Source organism: Dendrobates tinctorius, unplaced genomic scaffold (genome assembly GCF_039654945.1).
Source record: "Dendrobates tinctorius isolate UK_male_01 unplaced genomic scaffold, ASM3965494v1 ptg000089l, whole genome shotgun sequence".
Classification (NCBI taxonomy): domain Eukaryota; kingdom Metazoa; phylum Chordata; class Amphibia; order Anura; family Dendrobatidae; genus Dendrobates; species Dendrobates tinctorius.
This window is the reverse complement of record NW_027361757.1, coordinates 12,725,946-12,742,429: the sequence shown is the minus strand read 5'-3', so window position 1 is coordinate 12,742,429 and position 16,484 is coordinate 12,725,946. Positions and strand designations below refer to the sequence as shown.

The 16,484-nt window shown below is 44.2% G+C and overlaps 1 protein-coding gene across 4 annotated transcripts in view; it reads right to left on the bottom strand.

Moving 5' to 3' along the window:
- Positions 1–3,439: 3,439 nt before the first annotated feature.
- NUDT13 (nudix hydrolase 13) overlaps positions 3,440–16,484 on the bottom strand; it is a 95,052-nt gene continuing 82,007 nt past the window's right edge. For all 4 annotated transcript variants that reach the window (XM_073585824.1, XM_073585825.1, XM_073585823.1 and 1 more), the window contains exons 7-9: positions 8,059–8,170; positions 6,755–6,903; positions 3,440–5,000 (exon numbers count right to left, since the gene is read on the bottom strand). In XM_073585824.1, coding sequence (XP_073441925.1) covers positions 4,803–5,000; positions 6,755–6,903; positions 8,059–8,170 — 459 coding nt within the window. In that variant the 3' untranslated portion in view covers positions 3,440–4,802. The remainder of the gene's footprint in view (positions 5,001–6,754; positions 6,904–8,058; positions 8,171–16,484) is intronic.

Here is a 16,484-nt window from a genome sequence, read left to right as displayed (position 1 = left end):
CCTATTTGGTACGTCAGCACAACACTACTAACACAATATGTCAGATCCGTAGCTTAGATGGTACTCTGGTGTCTTCAACTGAAGAGATACTGAGCTGCTTCCATAACTATTATAGATCACTGTACAACTCTAGAAGTGATGTTGATAGTCAGGGGTGTTTGGAATACCTGTCGGATATCACATTTCCCAGTCTAAGCCCTTCCCAGTGGACCTTTATGGATGCTCAATTTACTCTGGAGGAGTTAGAGAATGCCATAACGGGCATGGCGTCTGGGAAGGCCCCTGGACCTGATGGGTTTCCCATTGAATTATATAGGAAACACCGGGAGATATTAGCGCCACCGTTGTTGATGGTATTCCAAGGGATTTGGGAGGGAGGGTCTATGCCAGAGTCCTTCTATGAAGCTAACATAATAGTACTTAAAAAAGAGGGGAAGGACCCATTAGACTGTGGATCTTATCGCCCCATATCATTAGTGAATGTGGACTATAAGATTTTTACGAAAATTTTGGCTACCAGGTTGAATTCGATTATATTAGAACTTATACATCCTGATCAAACTGGCTTCATGCCTGGTAAAAGCACTTCTATTAATATTAGACAAGTCCAGTCGGTGGTCCAATATAGCTCCCCGGTACCAGATAATCAATGGGCATTGAAATCGCTGGATGCGGCCAAGGCTTTCGACTCCCTTGAGTGGCCCTTCCTATGTGCATGTTTACAGAAATATGGGTTTGGCGACAGGTTTCTAAAATGGGTTAGTACATTATATATGAAACCTAAGGCTCGTGTCATTGTAAACCGTTCTATATCTGAGTCCTTTTCATTACATAGGGGAACCTGTCAGGGTTGACCCTTTCTCCAGCCCTTTTTGCCCTGGCGATCGAGGCATTGGCTATTCGTATAAGATCTTCCCCTAATATTGAAGGTATAGAAATAGCGGGTCAAGTAGACACCATAGGCTTATACGCTGATGACATGGTGATTTTTATGGGTAGCGCGGAGGACACATTGGCACGGGTAATAGCCACTATCAAATTCAGTAAATATTCCGGCTTATATATAAATTGGGAAAATTCTGCCCTGATGCCCTCTCCCATGCCCCGATGCCACGGCTGGAGGCCCTCTCCTCATTACCTATTGTACCCAGTTTCAAATATCTAGGTGTTCACATATCTCAAAGCAGTTTGTTGGATTTGCGGCTCAACATATACCCATTGTTAGAAATGGTTAAAGCTAAATTTCTAATTTGGAGCAAACTCCCGCTTTCTGGAGCCGGACGTATTAATTTAATCAAAATGATACTGCTAATTAAGCTTGCTACTCTCTTCAGCACAGTGCCGTGGTAGTACCCCGATCCTTCTTTGCAAATTTGAACTCTCAAATTACATCCTTTATGTGGGGAAAAGCTAGGCCCAAAGTCAGGCTTTCCACTCTGCAAAGACCAAAAAACGAAGGTGGGGCAGCGTTACCAGACTATTTTCTATATTATCTTTCTGGACAGGCCAAAGCCATCTGCAAGTGGATGCCTGATGATCACCTCCCTAACTCTGAAAGCCACTTACTCCACGCCACACGAGTTAGCTGTCCACTGGGCTTCTTAGAATTGGAAAAAATAAATGTCCCCCGTTTGCTGCCTCTGCTTCGCCTGGCACGATCAGTGTGGAGGCAGATTAAGAGAGTAATTGGATTTGGAGACATAGTGGCTGAAATGTCCCTGTGGAATAATGGTTATTTTCCGGCATTGCTTGAACACCCGTCTGCCGAGTTCTGGACTCTGCACAATGTTTCCTCGGTAAGCGATTTGCACGATCATGGAACCTTGGTGTCTTTTGAACAATTACAGGTCAAATGTAACGTCCCAAGATCCCAATTTTTCCGTTATCTATAATTGAGGTCGGCCTTTCAATCACATATGAAAAATATGGGGGTAAACAAAGCTATATCATCTCTGCCCTTGATAGGCATCCTTAAATCATAATGTCCCCAGGGTCTCATCTCCACTTAGCATATATGTGTACAATCGGTAGGGGCGGAATCCGCCATAAACTCAGTTAAAAGGAAGTGGGAGAGGCTCATCCCCGATGCACAAGGAGAGGAATGGGGAGAAATTCTGGAATCTCTGATCGGTGTGTCTCCGTCTACCAATAACAGAATGACACAATTATATATTATAAATCAATCATATCTGACCCCGACCCGACTATTCAGGATGGGCAGATTCCAATCATCGGAATGCTTGAGATGTCACTCATTGGATGCAGACTTTATACACATGATTTGGCAATGCCCTATTATTGCACAATATTGGAGGTGACATCATTATTAACTTCCCTGGTACAAGCTCCTGTTCCCCTTGAGCCACTGGTTTGCCTGTTTGGGGTGTGGGATGATGAATCTTGGGGTCATTATATCGGGATTTTTTTATGGGAAACGTTATTTATGGCACGAAAGGTTCTGGCACTGCGTTGGATGGGGAGCTCATGTCCCTCCCTCAGGACTTGGATTGAGTTGGTGAATGCGGTTATTCCATATGAGCGTAGGCTGTATCGAAATAGAGGGTGCCCGGGCAAATTCGAAAAGATTTGGGAGAGGTGGAATTCCTCTCATCTTACCTTGTAGGAGGGAGACATCACATAATAATTAGCTGATTATGTAGAACGAGGCTGCGAACTGGTAGTTATAGTTTGGTTTAGGAAGTAAAAAAGACTTTATTGATCGAATAGTAATATAAAAGCTTGCATGGTTTACCTGACACTACATTTTATTCTATGTGTAAACTGACATATGCATTTTGTTTTATATCAATACGGTGGAAAGTGTATGTGCTTTATGCAACGCTTATCATCATATATAAGTGTGTATGTTGTTTGTCTTGTTTATGGTTTAATAAACGAATTAAAGAAAAAATAAAAAAAAATCCAGAAGGAGAAGGTCCAGCCATCTGTTCATGAACTCCAGCTGAAGCGCACTTGGGTTATGCAGCAGGACAATGATCCAAAACACACCAGCAATTCCACCTCTGAATGGCTTAAGAAAAACAAAATTAAGACATTGGAGTGGCCTAGTCAAAATCCTGACCTTAATCCAAATGAGATGCTGTGGCATGACCTTAAAAAGGCGGTTCATGCTCTGAAACCCTCCAATGTGTCTGAATTATAACAATTCTGCAAAGATGAGTGGGCCAAAATTCCTCCAGAGCATTGCCAGTTATCACAAACGCTTGATTGCAGTTACTGCTAAGGGTGGCCCAAATAGTTATTAGATTTAGGGGGCAATCAATTTTTCACATGGCCCTGTAGGTTTGGATTTCTTCTTCCCTTAATAATAAAGACCTTCATTTAAAAACTACATTTTGTGTTATCTTTCTGAAATGTTTCAGATCCCAAATTTAAATATTAAAGTGTTATAAACATGCAAAAGAACGGGAAATCAGGAAGGGGGCAAACACTTTTTATGTATGTAAAGTCTCTGTATAGAAAATCTGACAATTAAGACTACGAGTTTATCCATTTTAAGAAAAGTGGACCTCAAACATATAACAAATGGAGCAGGTATTCATCCTCCCTGGGTCCAGTACCGTTTCTCTGCTACTTGTCTAGTCTCAGGCCTCGATTCATCAAAGCGTTTGCTAGAAATCCACCGTAAATTGCTTTTAAAAATCAAAATTTTTTGCGCAATATGTAACTGTGCTAAAATTGTAACTTTCGGTGTTTTCACAGCAGTTTTGCTCAGCTCAACCAAAGTGGGTGTAGCTGGGGTGGGAAGCCACAGCTCCTCTCATTTATGACTAGCTGTGGCGTTCCTGGAGTCCAAAATCTTACTCCAATCCTCAACTGGAGTAATATTGGTGGCAAGTCATATAGGGGGTGCACAAAACTTATTACACTTTCCTGATTTATTAAGACTACATTCACACTCTCTTTTGGTGAGTTTTTGATGTTGTAGAATTTCTGCACCTTTTTAAGTAAACTTTAAGTTACTTGAGTTTTTTTATGAGTTTTTCACATGCGATTTTGACAATGCATTTTTGTCCCTCTTTGGGTTGTCATGTCTTTTATATAAAGCTGCTTTGTTTTTGATACTTCCTGGTATTCAACTTTGACAAAAAGATTTGATATTCTTAGGTGTGGATTGCATGCATTTTTTTTATGCGTTTCCACTGCTGAAATGCACTAAAAGCACTTACTTTTTTTTACCTGCGGATATTCCGCATCTAATGTATGTCTATGGGAAAATCGCACAAAACGCGGCGTACTCACAAGACAAATTATGTTGTGGATCTGAAACGCGCACCGCAGGTCAGTTTACGTTGAGTGAAAAAGAAGCACAGTTGGCAGGAGATTTCTATAAATCCCAACCACTTTGCTGGAACTGTAAGATGCTGAGTTTTTATAAAAGCAAAAATACGCCTTGTCAAAAATTCAACAATGCATTGTGGACACACAGCCCAAGAGGTATATGCCTCTTAATAAATCAGGATCATGTGACTCCAGCACACCCCTTCATCAAGACTATCGTGAACATAGCCGGTCTTAATGAATTGGGCCCTGAGTGTTTTGGCTGCAGCGGTGACAGGACATCAATTGCTAACCTCACTTCTGAAGTCAAACGCTGAGATAAGCAGCTTGGCTGATGAGGTAATGCACACTGTTGATGTGATGCCACTGGCACATCAGCGGAGAACCAGTGCAGGACGTGAAGTGAGTGAGTACCTGCTCTGACATGTATAAAAAAATTTGTGGTTCACTGTTCCAAAAATAGAACCTTTAATTTTAAAAGTTGTTTGAATCCAAAAGTGTTAACTATGATATAGGGATTTCTGTTCTTGTACCCATTCTTGTATAAGCTGATGAGCTATTGCAAACTTTGGAGGAACCCAGACTGGCAAAGTCCCATCTGGTAATTTAGAAGGCAACATCTTTACTCCCAAAGCTTCAATCACTTCTTCCAGGGTGAACCATCTGGCTTCTTCTAGTTCAGCTTTGTTGATATTGAGCTGTTGGAGATAAATTGATCACATCAGCAATCCACCATGTTTGACAATTTCTGGGACAGTCAATCACAAATACGCTACCATTTAAAATTAAAGGGTTGTTCTCAAGTTGTCTCTTGAGCAGAACACAGCTTCCCAGTCTCCTCACTTTCTGGTTTCTGGCAGGGCGTGCTCCCCTCCTTGAGTGACAGTTCTGGTGAGTAGCAGAGCTGTAGTAATAGTAGGGCTGAATGTGCTACAGCAGAACTTGGGCTGAGCTTAATAGTTCTCAGTGGGTTGTTTTGATTCTACACTTACATCACTGTATTTACACAGAGATAACAGGGTACTTGAACAATTACGCAGCTTTGTAAAAGCCATGATTATGACAACTGCTCTGGGAGAAGCTGATGTTGCAGGCTAGTGATTTTGCAAAATTTGAGACCGCAGCTTGTCAGGAATTTTAAGGCAGGTGTATAGAAATGTATGGCCTGAAGACAGATATCAGAAGTTAACCCCGCTACTGGAATGTAGCTACTGTACACAGTAGGCCAGGGTCTGTGCAGGCACAGGTGACCGATTTCCATGAAAACTTGCTGTACACTATGTAAGATAAAAATTCTCATTGCAGGGGAATGACAGTAAGACCGGGGTCACACTTGCGAGTGCAACGTGAGAAACTAACTCACGCAAGTCTCTCGCCTCAATACCCGACACTGCCGCCAGCACTCGGGACCGGAGTGTGCAGCTGCATGCCTTTCTATGCAGCGGAACACTCCGCTCTGAACCGCCGGCGGCAGTGCTGGCTATTGAGGCGAGAGACTTGCGCTGCACTCACAAGTGTGACCCCCCCCCCAGCCTAAGTAGAAAACTCAAGTCAGTTACAAAGTTACTTATTTTCATGCTCTCTAACTTTTAACTAAAGCACTTTACTAACTTGAGAAAACACCTTTACGCATTTTGGGGACTGGTTTTCAAGGAAACTTGCAGTGTTGTAGAAATGGATAAAAAACGTGGTCACACTCAGGGCTGTGGAGTCGGTGAAAAATGGACCGACTCAGACTCCTAACATATATAATAAATTGGGTACAGCAGTACAATGCAGGATGTGCTGTAAATGCTTCCATAAGAATTTGTGAAAGTTATGAAATGTCCTATAAATGTCTGTTCTGTTCCTGATCCAAGGATCTGAGGCTTTTAGTGGAGATGAATCTGTGCTGCACTTTATGCACATGCTCAGTAGTAAGGCACTGCTGTGGAGTCAGAAGTCAGGAAAGTTGAGGAGTCAGTTGGTGGTTTGGCTTACTGACTCCACAGCCCTGGTCACACTATGCATCACCAATAAAATCACAAGGAATACATCCAATGGCATATTTTCATAAAAATAAGGCCTTATTCAGACGTCTGTTGTTCTCACATACAAAAAAACGGACAGATTATTTTGATTGCACTTTGATTAGAGTGTGGTCTATGTGTGACCCTTTTTTCTCATACATTTTGAAAAAAAAAAAAAAGTTCTACACAAACTGTGATAGTTTGTGAAAATTCCACCGCACTCGGATGCCACCCATTCATGGATTTTTCCATGAACCCACAGACTTGCATTGCCGACTTTGAATCTATCCTCAGATTTAAAAAAATGTTGGTCTTTCAAAAACTACAGACATGTGAGTAGCCCCATGGACTGACACATACAAGTGCTCTCCAAGAAAACCATGGATAGCACTCATATGCGAAAATCGGACGTCGAAATGAGACCTGAGACAGATAGTTGATACCTCATCATCCTTAGCTGTGGCCTGACATGCCAGCATTAGTGAACTGGTAGGAAGTGGCCAGTGCTGGGATCCAGAATATCTGACAGTATCCACCACCAAACCAACTTCTTCTGCTACTTCCCTCCGAACTGTCTCCTCCAAAGTCTCTCCTAGGTTTTGGGAGAAGCCAAGCAACAGTGAGAATTTTGATTTTAGAAGAATATCTGCTTAAAACTAAGACCAATATTTCACTTCTAAATACAAGGTTTCATCTTGTTAAGATGTAGGGTCCAATTCATGGATGGTGGAGTTTAAAATATCCGCAACTAGTCAATACTTGACACTACAAAGCATGAAATTTGAGGCAAATACACAACGAAATCTGAAGGCAAATATGCGTATGCAGATTTTGTTGCCAATTTTTCTACCGATTTGCTGCGTACTTTTACACAGCCTATGTGCTTAAATATAAACATACCCTAAGGGTGGGGGTATTCAGATGTGCCCCTGACATGGCCAGTCATTGCAGTGCGAACGACAGACTTCATATGGACTCCATTAGTACTCCTTTGCTGTGATGTTCATCTTTTCAGAGGGGCATAAGATCAGAGTCAGCTAAGTTCTTTTGCACCTCTAAGAAGATGCACAAGGGACGTCTATTTGAACTCGATTGTCTAATTGTAATAAAAGGCTCCATCAGGTGCACATCTGAATCACGTTTTTAAGAAATTCAGATTGAAGTCCCAGATGGATGTCATCAATGGATTGTGCAACCGGCTGAACATGCACAAGAAAGCTCATATTTTCCTTCCTAAAGAATAAGTCTCATCACAATTTGTATTCACTGATCCTCCTAATTATATTTGTAGAGACTCAACTTACAGTTACTGATCCCAGTCCTCCCCGGATTATAGCACCGCTCCAGTCCACTACTGGTCTGTGTCACCTGAAATCTGACTAGCCACTCACACAGGAGTTACGTGTGGATTGGAAGTCACTTTTCCAATGTAACTATGTGTGAGTCGGCAAAGCTGTAGAGCGCTTACGTGGGACTAGAGCAGTGCTGGAAACTGAGGAACACAGCCATCAGTAATTATGTTAAGACGATTACGCACCTTCACTCATTATTACCTATACATAGTATTTAAAGTAACAAGGCAACAGAACAGTAATATTGAGTTAATGTAATAAGGCAACAGAAAAGTGCGTATAGCAAATTCACGTTTGCATTTAGCACAATGGAATCAGTCCCATAAATGTGTCAATTAGCTAAGAATCTGAGCTATAAAATGACTATTGATTGTGGGTATTAGGTAACTGCTTACCAATCTCACAGAAGCCCGCCAGCGCAGTGTACATTCCAGCTGGGAAGGTCTTCTGATGAACAAGCAGGCAGCGGTTTTTGCTGGAGACAAGTGTAATAACCACTGGCGACACCTACCATGTTATAAAATACATTGATAAAAAAGATCTATCATCCACAAGCTAAAGAGGAAGATAAAAGAGAAGAAATGTGGATTACAAGTATTCAGTCTAATCACTAACTCGCGTAATAAAGATCTGACCTACGTTCCTAGCTTGGTATGCCTTTGGGCAACAAGCCCATGTAAAGGACCTTGTGCAGAAATTTCTTAAAGGTCCACTGAGTGGCCGTTTCCTTGTTAGCTGGCGTCCATTCTCTTTGACTATACATTTGCAAAATACAGTAGACTAAATGCTGCATGAAACTGATACAAGGGACCAGAACCACTATGGGTATTATGTTAACAGAAGGATCATTGATGAAAAATGTAAATAAAATCCTATACATTTATTTTCAAAACAAACAATACAAAAGAAATCCTTTAGTGGTAATGTTTATGTCAATCATAGCTAATCAGAGAAAGGGAGTGGAGAGCGAGATCTCTGTGTGTGTAACTCATGCAATCCATGCATCCACATCAATCAAGCCAGGAGGACACCAACAGCAAGGATTGAGGAGGCGCCGAGAAAAGATAAGACGCCCATCAGCCTGGTCCATGCCAGAAGAATTACGAATTATGGATTATCTCTGGATTACCATAGAAGATTGTGTTAATGGAAAACATATTTACATCGTTACACTAATATAACCTTCCTTTCTCTACAGAGCATAAATAGACATTTGCTGGATAGCGAACAACTTTTGTATATGCGCTGGCTCAGTGGGAATTTTTTTGTGGTAGTACCTGCATACTTGGGAATATCGCTATGCTTTACAGAAGATATTCTGTATTATACTTGTTAAAATGTGTTCTACATTAGTGGTTTGGAAGGGTGGAGAGGAGTATTAATTGTATTTCTGCTTAGGTATGGGTTTTATTTGCGGGGATGCTCCCTGTGGTTAAAATCAGCTGTAAACTGTTTAATAAAAATAATCTGAATAAAATAAAGAAGTATATATAGCTGGTGAAATAAGTATTGCACTAGCCACCAAATTTCTAAGTAAAGGTGCTATTGACATGAAATTCTCACCAGATGTCGGTAACAACTAATCCAATCCACACAGGCGAAGAAATCAAACAATAGATGTCCATAAATTCATTATGTATAATAATGAGAAATGGCACAGGGAAAATGTATTGATCACATTAGGAAAGAGGTGTGAAAAGCCATGTAAAGTCATGACACTAGCTGACATCCATTAGTAATTATAAAGCAATCCTACCGCTTAGTGAAAAATAATATCAGCTGGTCTGTACAAGGTGCCACACAAGCAACAGCTCATGATGGGCAAAACCAGTGAGCTGTCTCAGGACATACTCATGGCATTGATTACAGAAGAATTTCTAAACTACTGAAAGTTCCAGTGAGCACTGCTGGGGCCATAATACGGAAGTGGAAAGAAAATCATTTCACCATAAACTTGCCACGACCAGAAGCTCCACATAAGATTTCAGACAGTGGAGTAAAAAGAATTATCTGAAGAGTTGTCCAAGAGTCTAGGATCACCTGTAGAGAGCTACAGAAAGACCTGGAATCAGCAGGTACGATTGTTTCAAACAGAGCTATAAGTAATGCACTCAACCTCCATGGCCTGTATTCACGCTCACCACAGAAAACTTAATTGCTGAACAAAAAGCATGTTCAAGCTCATTTAAAGTATGCTCAACAACATTTAGACAAGCTTGTGAAAATACTGGGAGAATATAGTCAGACCAAAATTGAACTCTTTCGATGCCATAAAAGGCACTCCTTATCACCCAAAATAGGGATTTTTTGTGGTACTCACCATAAAATCCTTTTCTCCGAGACGCTCATTGGGGGACACAGGACCATGGGTGTATGCTACTGCCGCTAGGAGGCTGACACTAAGTGAACATAAAAAAAGTTAGCTCCTCCACAGTATACACCCTCATGCTGGCTCTAAACGAACCAGTTCAGTTCAAAAGCAGTAGGAGACAAAAAAGGATCAACATGTCAAGAAACCCACCTATCAAAAGGAAATCAAAAAAGAGCCATTAGGCTAACAGGGTGGGTGCTGTGTCCCCCAATGAGCGTCTTGGAGAAAAGGATTTTATGGTGAGTACCACAAAAATCCCTATTTCTCCTTCGCCTCACTGGGGGACACAGGACCCATGGGACGTCCTAAAGCAGTCCCTGGATGGTAAACTGACCCAACGTTTTAAGCCATAAGTACCAACTGTCGGTGCGCTACCGCTGCCTGGAGATTGCTTCTGCCCAAACTTGCGTCTGCTGAAGCCTGAGTGTGGATATTGTAGTGCTTTGAAAATGTATGTAGATTAGACCAGGTTGCAGCCTTGCAAGCCTGTTCTGCTGATGCCTGGTACCGAAGGGCCCACGAAGCGCCCACCGCCTGTGTGGAGTGTGCCCTGATCACTGTTGGAACAGGTGCACCCCTGACAAGGTAGGATTCCTGAATTGCCAAACGAATCCACCTGGCTATAATCGACATTGAAGCAGCGAGTCCCTTCCTACGACCCTCGGGGAGCACGAACAACGTGTCTGTCTGACAGGAGGTATGTGTCACGGACGGCATCCTTTCAAGAGCTCTCACTAGATCCAACGGATGAAGGGCCTTTTCCACATGGTGTACTGGTGCTGGGCAAAATGAGGGTAAGACAATGTCCTCGTTGATGTGAAAAGAGGAAACGACATTAGGCAGAAAAGGAGGGGCTGGCCTGAGAACCACCTTATCCCGGTGGAAGGTCAGAAACAGCGCTCGACAGGACACAGAAGCCAACTCTAAAACCCGCCTGATTGATGTTATGGCAACGATAAAAACTACCTTCTATGAGAGGTATATTAATGAGACATCCTGCAGTGGTTCGAACGGAGCTTCCTGCAGAGCACCCCGGACCAGGTTAAGGTCCCAGGTGTCCAGGGGGGCTCTATAGGGGGGTACCACATGGGAGACCCCCTGAATGAAAGATTTTACCTGCAGGTTGGAAGCAATCCTGCGCTGAAATAGGATGGATAAAGCTGAAATCTGTCCTTTAAAAGGAGCTCGGTGCTAGACCCGAGTCCAGGCCGGTTTGGAGAAACTCTGGAAAGGTGGGAATGGAGAAAGTGAGGGGAGGGCGACAGCGGTCTCTGCACCATGCAAAAAAGACATTCCAGGTGCGGTGATAGATACATGCCGAGGCGGGCTTCCAGGCGCTAATCATTGTAGTGACCAGATACTGGGATAACCTGGCTTGGGTGAGGATCCAGGACTCAACAGCCAGGCCGTTAAACACAGGGCCCCTGAGTTCTGGTGGTAGATTGGACCTTGGGAAAGCAGGTCCGGATGATCTGGTAGCCACCAGGGGGCCTCGGCAAGTAGTTGCAGTAGCTCTGCGTACCACGGCCGACGAGGCCAGTCTGGGGCAACTAGGATTACTGGGACCCCCTCTGACTTGACCTTCCTGATGACCTTCGGAAGCAGTGGTAACGGAGGAAACACATACAGGAGGTGAAATTGGCTCCACGGTAGAACTAAGGCATCCACGGCGATGGCCTGTGGATCCCGGGACAGAGCAATAAATCCGGGCAACTTGACGTTTAACCTGGAGGCCATCAGATCCACATCCGTAGTTATCCAACGTTGACAAATTTGTCGTAAAACCTCGGGATGTAGAGACCACTCCCCAAACAAAAGACCCTGCCGACTCTCCGGATTTCTAGGAGATTGATTGGAAGGTCCTTGAGCTATGTGATGATGAAAAACAGCTCCCCACCCGAAGAGACTGGCGTCTGTGGTGACCAACAGCCAATGGACCGGGGGGAAGGATTTCCCCTGAAGAAGGGAAGAATTCCGCGTCCACCACCTCAGAGCATGCCTGACCTAGGCGGACAGCCAGCATGGGTGGTCAAGAGAAAACGGGCTCTTGTCCCAAGATGCCAAGAGAGCATGCTGCAGGGGACGAAGATGAAGCTGGGCAAACGGAATTTCTTCCATCACTGCCATCATTTTCCCCAGGACTCTCATTCCGAAACGGACGGTAGGAGGAACTGGCTGGCAGAGTGCCTAGACTCCCTAACGGAGGGCTAGGGCCTTGTCTCGAGGGAGATTTACCAACCCTCGGAAGGTGTCGAAGATCACTTCCAAGAAGGAAATCTTCTGACCTGGAACAGGGGAAGACTTTTTCAAGTTTACTAGCCACCCTAGGCGGGAAAGCGTATCTAACGTGATATCGACGCATTTCTCGCAAGCTCGAAAAGACGGTCCTTTGACTAGGAGGTCGTCCAATTATGGAAAGAAGACTATGCTCCAAGAATGCAGGATGGACATGATGGCTGCCATGACCTGTGTGAACATCCTGGGGGCAGTGGCTAGCCCAAAAGGCAGGGCTGTGAACTGGTAATGTAGGCCATGGACAGAGAAGCCTAGGAACCTTTGATGTGAGGGAAAAATGTGGTTGTGAAGGTAAGTGTCTTGGATGTCGATAGAGGCCAAAAATTCCCCCTTTTCTGTTGATGAAACGACGGAGCGAAGGGACTCCATTCGAAAATGCCTGTTTCCGACAAATCCGTGTAGGAGCTTTAGGTCCAGAATAGGTCTTGCAGTCTCGTCCTTCTTCTGGACCATGAACAGATTCGAATAGAATCCCTGACTCGATGGCTTTGAAGAAGGCCCGAGCGCGCGCTTCCTCTTTGGGACGATGTGAAAGAAATAATCGTTTCGGAGGTTGGTTGACAAATTCTATTTTGTAACCAGAGGACACCAGTTCTCTGACCCAAGCGTCATGCACGACGGTGAGCCAGACTTGGCGAAATCAGAGCAGACGACTGCCCACTCTGCTCGTGTCCACCAGAAAATGCCTCAAGTCATTTGGTTGAAAATCTGTGGGACCTAGATCCCTTAGATTTGGCCTGGTGGGAACGGTTTTTCCCCAACGGATTGGATCTGTATGAAATTTGACGATCTCTGTCCTGAGTGAAGCGACCTGAACCAGCAGGATTGGTCGATGCGGACCACCCGGGGTTGTGAAAGGACCGAAAACGTGCCTGCAGCTGGTGACAAAATGGTCGTTTAACCCTTTGCTGGGGAAGAAAGTTGCTTTTCCCATCTGTGGTGTCTGCGATGAGTTGATCTAGCCTCTCACCGAATAATCAGCCGCTCTGGTAAAGCGGAGAAGTTAGTTATTTCTTTGATGTTGAATCTGCTCGCCATGTCCTTAACCACAAAGCTCTGCTAATGGAAATAGCATTTGAGGCTGCAAAAGCCGTGCAGTTAGCCGCGTCCAGGAACACATTAATCAAGTAATCTCCGGCCAAGGCGATCTGATTCGTAAGATCAATTACTTCTGATGGCAGGTCAGTACCCTGCAGGGCTCTATTTAAAGACTCTGACCAGGACACCATGTCCTTAGCCACACATGTTGCCGCGAAGGAAGGGGAGAGAGCGGACCCCAAAGCTCCAAGAACTGAACGAGCAAGGCTCTCTATGAGGTGGTCCGTGGGATCTTTGATAGAGGAACCATTAGGTAAAGATAGCAGGGTTTTAGAAGCCAAACGCGACATGGGTGGGTCTACTGGGGGTGATTCTGCCCATTTCTTGTGGAGATTAGAAGCAAATGAGTATCTTGCTTCTACCCTGAGAAACGCTTGTCTGGCCGTTCCCTGTGCCGCTGCATTATGCCCTCAAACTCTGGGTGAATGCTGAACACTCTATGAGGCCGCTTGGCCAGTTTAAATGATGTGGCCTGTGGTCAAGGTGGATTCACGTGGGCGGGACTGCCGGAAAAAGACGCGCCTGGGGGCGGAACATCCAGCCACGACCTAGTGAAGGCCAAAGCCGGGGCCTAAAATTCCGGCACCGGCCGGAAGACACGGGGGGGGGTGTGCCGGAGGATACTGCTGCCAAGGATGGAATGCTTCAGGAGCCCTCCCAGCCCACCCGTCTTTCCCTGCTCTCTGCTAAAACCCCATGGAACACCATATTGCAGATCTGCCAGGTTAGAGGGGAGGGGAGCTGCATAAATGACGGTGCAGGCACCCTTAACCCGTCTTCCTCTATGGGAAATGAGGAGAGGGACTGTCCGCCTCCTTCCATCACCGCAGTCTTAGCATTGGTTATGCAGTGGGGGCCGCACGGACTACATTTTATGCCTCTGTTTCTCTACCTTAGGGTGGTCAGGACTGTGTCCGGCATAGTGTCCAACATCGCAGGAGAGGATACGTGGAGGCGACACTCTACACTCACTCTCGCCTGTTGTTGGTTTGGGGAGATCGGACCCTTTCAATAGGGTCCATCGTCCCCAACTCCTCTTCATGGTAAAAGAGGAAAAGAAAAAAAATATGGTCCGAAAAACCCATGTGCCTCCTACGGTCACCATGCATGAACTGGTTCGCTTAGAACCAGCGTGAGAGTGTATACTGCGGAGGAGGAGCTAACTTTTTCTGTTCACTTAGTGTCAGCCTCCTAGCAGCAGTAGCATACACCCACAGTCCTGTGTCCCCCAATGAGGCGAAGGAGGAAACACTATTCCAACAGTGACGTTTGAAGATGGGAACATCATGGTGTGGGGCTGTTTTTCAGCATACGGCACTGGCAAACTGCGGATTGAAGGAAGGATGAATAGACAAATGTATGGAGAGATTATTGATTAAAATCTGCTTCAATCTACAAGGAAGATGAAGATGAAACGAGGGTGGACATTTCAGCAAAACAATGATCCCAAACACAAAATAAAGCTGCTAGAATGGCACAGCCAAACATCTGACCTGAATCCTATAGAATTTTTATGGAAGGAACTAAAGCTCAAAGTTCATAGAAGGAGCCTACAGAATTTGAGTGTTTGTGTGGAAGAATGGGCCAAAATCACACCTTAGGGGAGACTAGTCGCATGCAATGCTAACAGGAGGTGTCCTGAAGCTGTCATCACTAACAAAGGCTTTTATCACGAACAGACAGAGGTATGTCTGCGGACGACCCAACATATACTTACAATGGGATGATAAAGGGAGAGAAAGGTCCTAATGGTAGAGAGAGGGGGATGGGACAAATCCTGAGACCAACCTGTGCCTGTCCCTAAGCTCCCCTAATGCCCTATACAGGTTCTTCCCCCTGCCACTGTCATGTGCCTAGTCCCTGGCTGTCATCTCTATTAACCCTGGCTAGTGCACTGGCCAACAGGGATGTTAGCCTTGCCACTGCAGGTAATATTACACAGGGAAAATAAACATACAAGGGACAGACAGAAAAAATGCAGCTTGGCTCAGAATTTGCTGCTGAGACCCACAGCAGCAGAGTAAATAGCACCAGTTAAACAGGACTCCTCCAATAGAGGAAATACCACAGTCACAGGAGAAATCCACACACCTAGCTGGTCTGCATTGAAATAGCTCTATAACCAACGAGCAGCTGATGGGTCATGTGACTATTTAAAGGGAGGTGGGAGTGGTTACCAACCAACATCAGCTGACCAGCATAAAAGCTGCCAGCAAGAGACTCACATTAACTCTTGCTTGGCCAAAGTAAAAAAAAACGACATTTAAATTCCAGCAGACCCATAGCTGCCACAAATCCCTTAATGATTTGTGACAACTTTTGTACAAAGTATTAAGTAAATTTAAGCAAGCGTGGTCGATACTTTTTCCCTGTGTCATTTCTGCTCATTACACATAATTTATGGACATGCATGGTTTGATTTCTTTGCCTGTGTGGATTGGATAACTTGTTACCAACATCTTGGAGAATTTCATGTCGATAGCACCTTTAGAAATATATTTGCTTAGAAAATTGATGACGTGATCAATACTTATTTCACTCACTGTAAGGTATTCTTTGGCAAATGCAGGGGGAGTTTGGGGCTTAGAGATAGCTTGATGGTCTGCACTTAACAGAAAAGTTAAAAATGTTGGCTTTAGTTTCTATTGAGAAAATCTGTTTTTGAAAGGGAACCTGTGTCGATTTATGCTGCCCAAACCACGGGCAACATGAATCAGAGCCTGGCTGCACAATTGTAGCTAGGTACATTTTTTCTGAAATGCTTCAGCATCACACGGATATAATACTTTAGAAATCCAGCGCCCAGTTGGCTTCTCCCCAGCTGTAGATGATTGATAGTTCTCTTCAGTGTGTGTACATCTTGAGAGACTTGTCAATCACTTACAGTGTTGCGAGGAGACGTCAAATCTTTAAACTAGGTTTTCTCCAAAAAGCCGGAAAGTTTAAGAACAAAATATACTTGGTACTAAGTCAAAATTAAGAATGTGATTCCTCAATTTAGCGCCCAGTATAGTGAAGGGCAAGGTTATTTAGACATCTAATAATTGAATAATATAA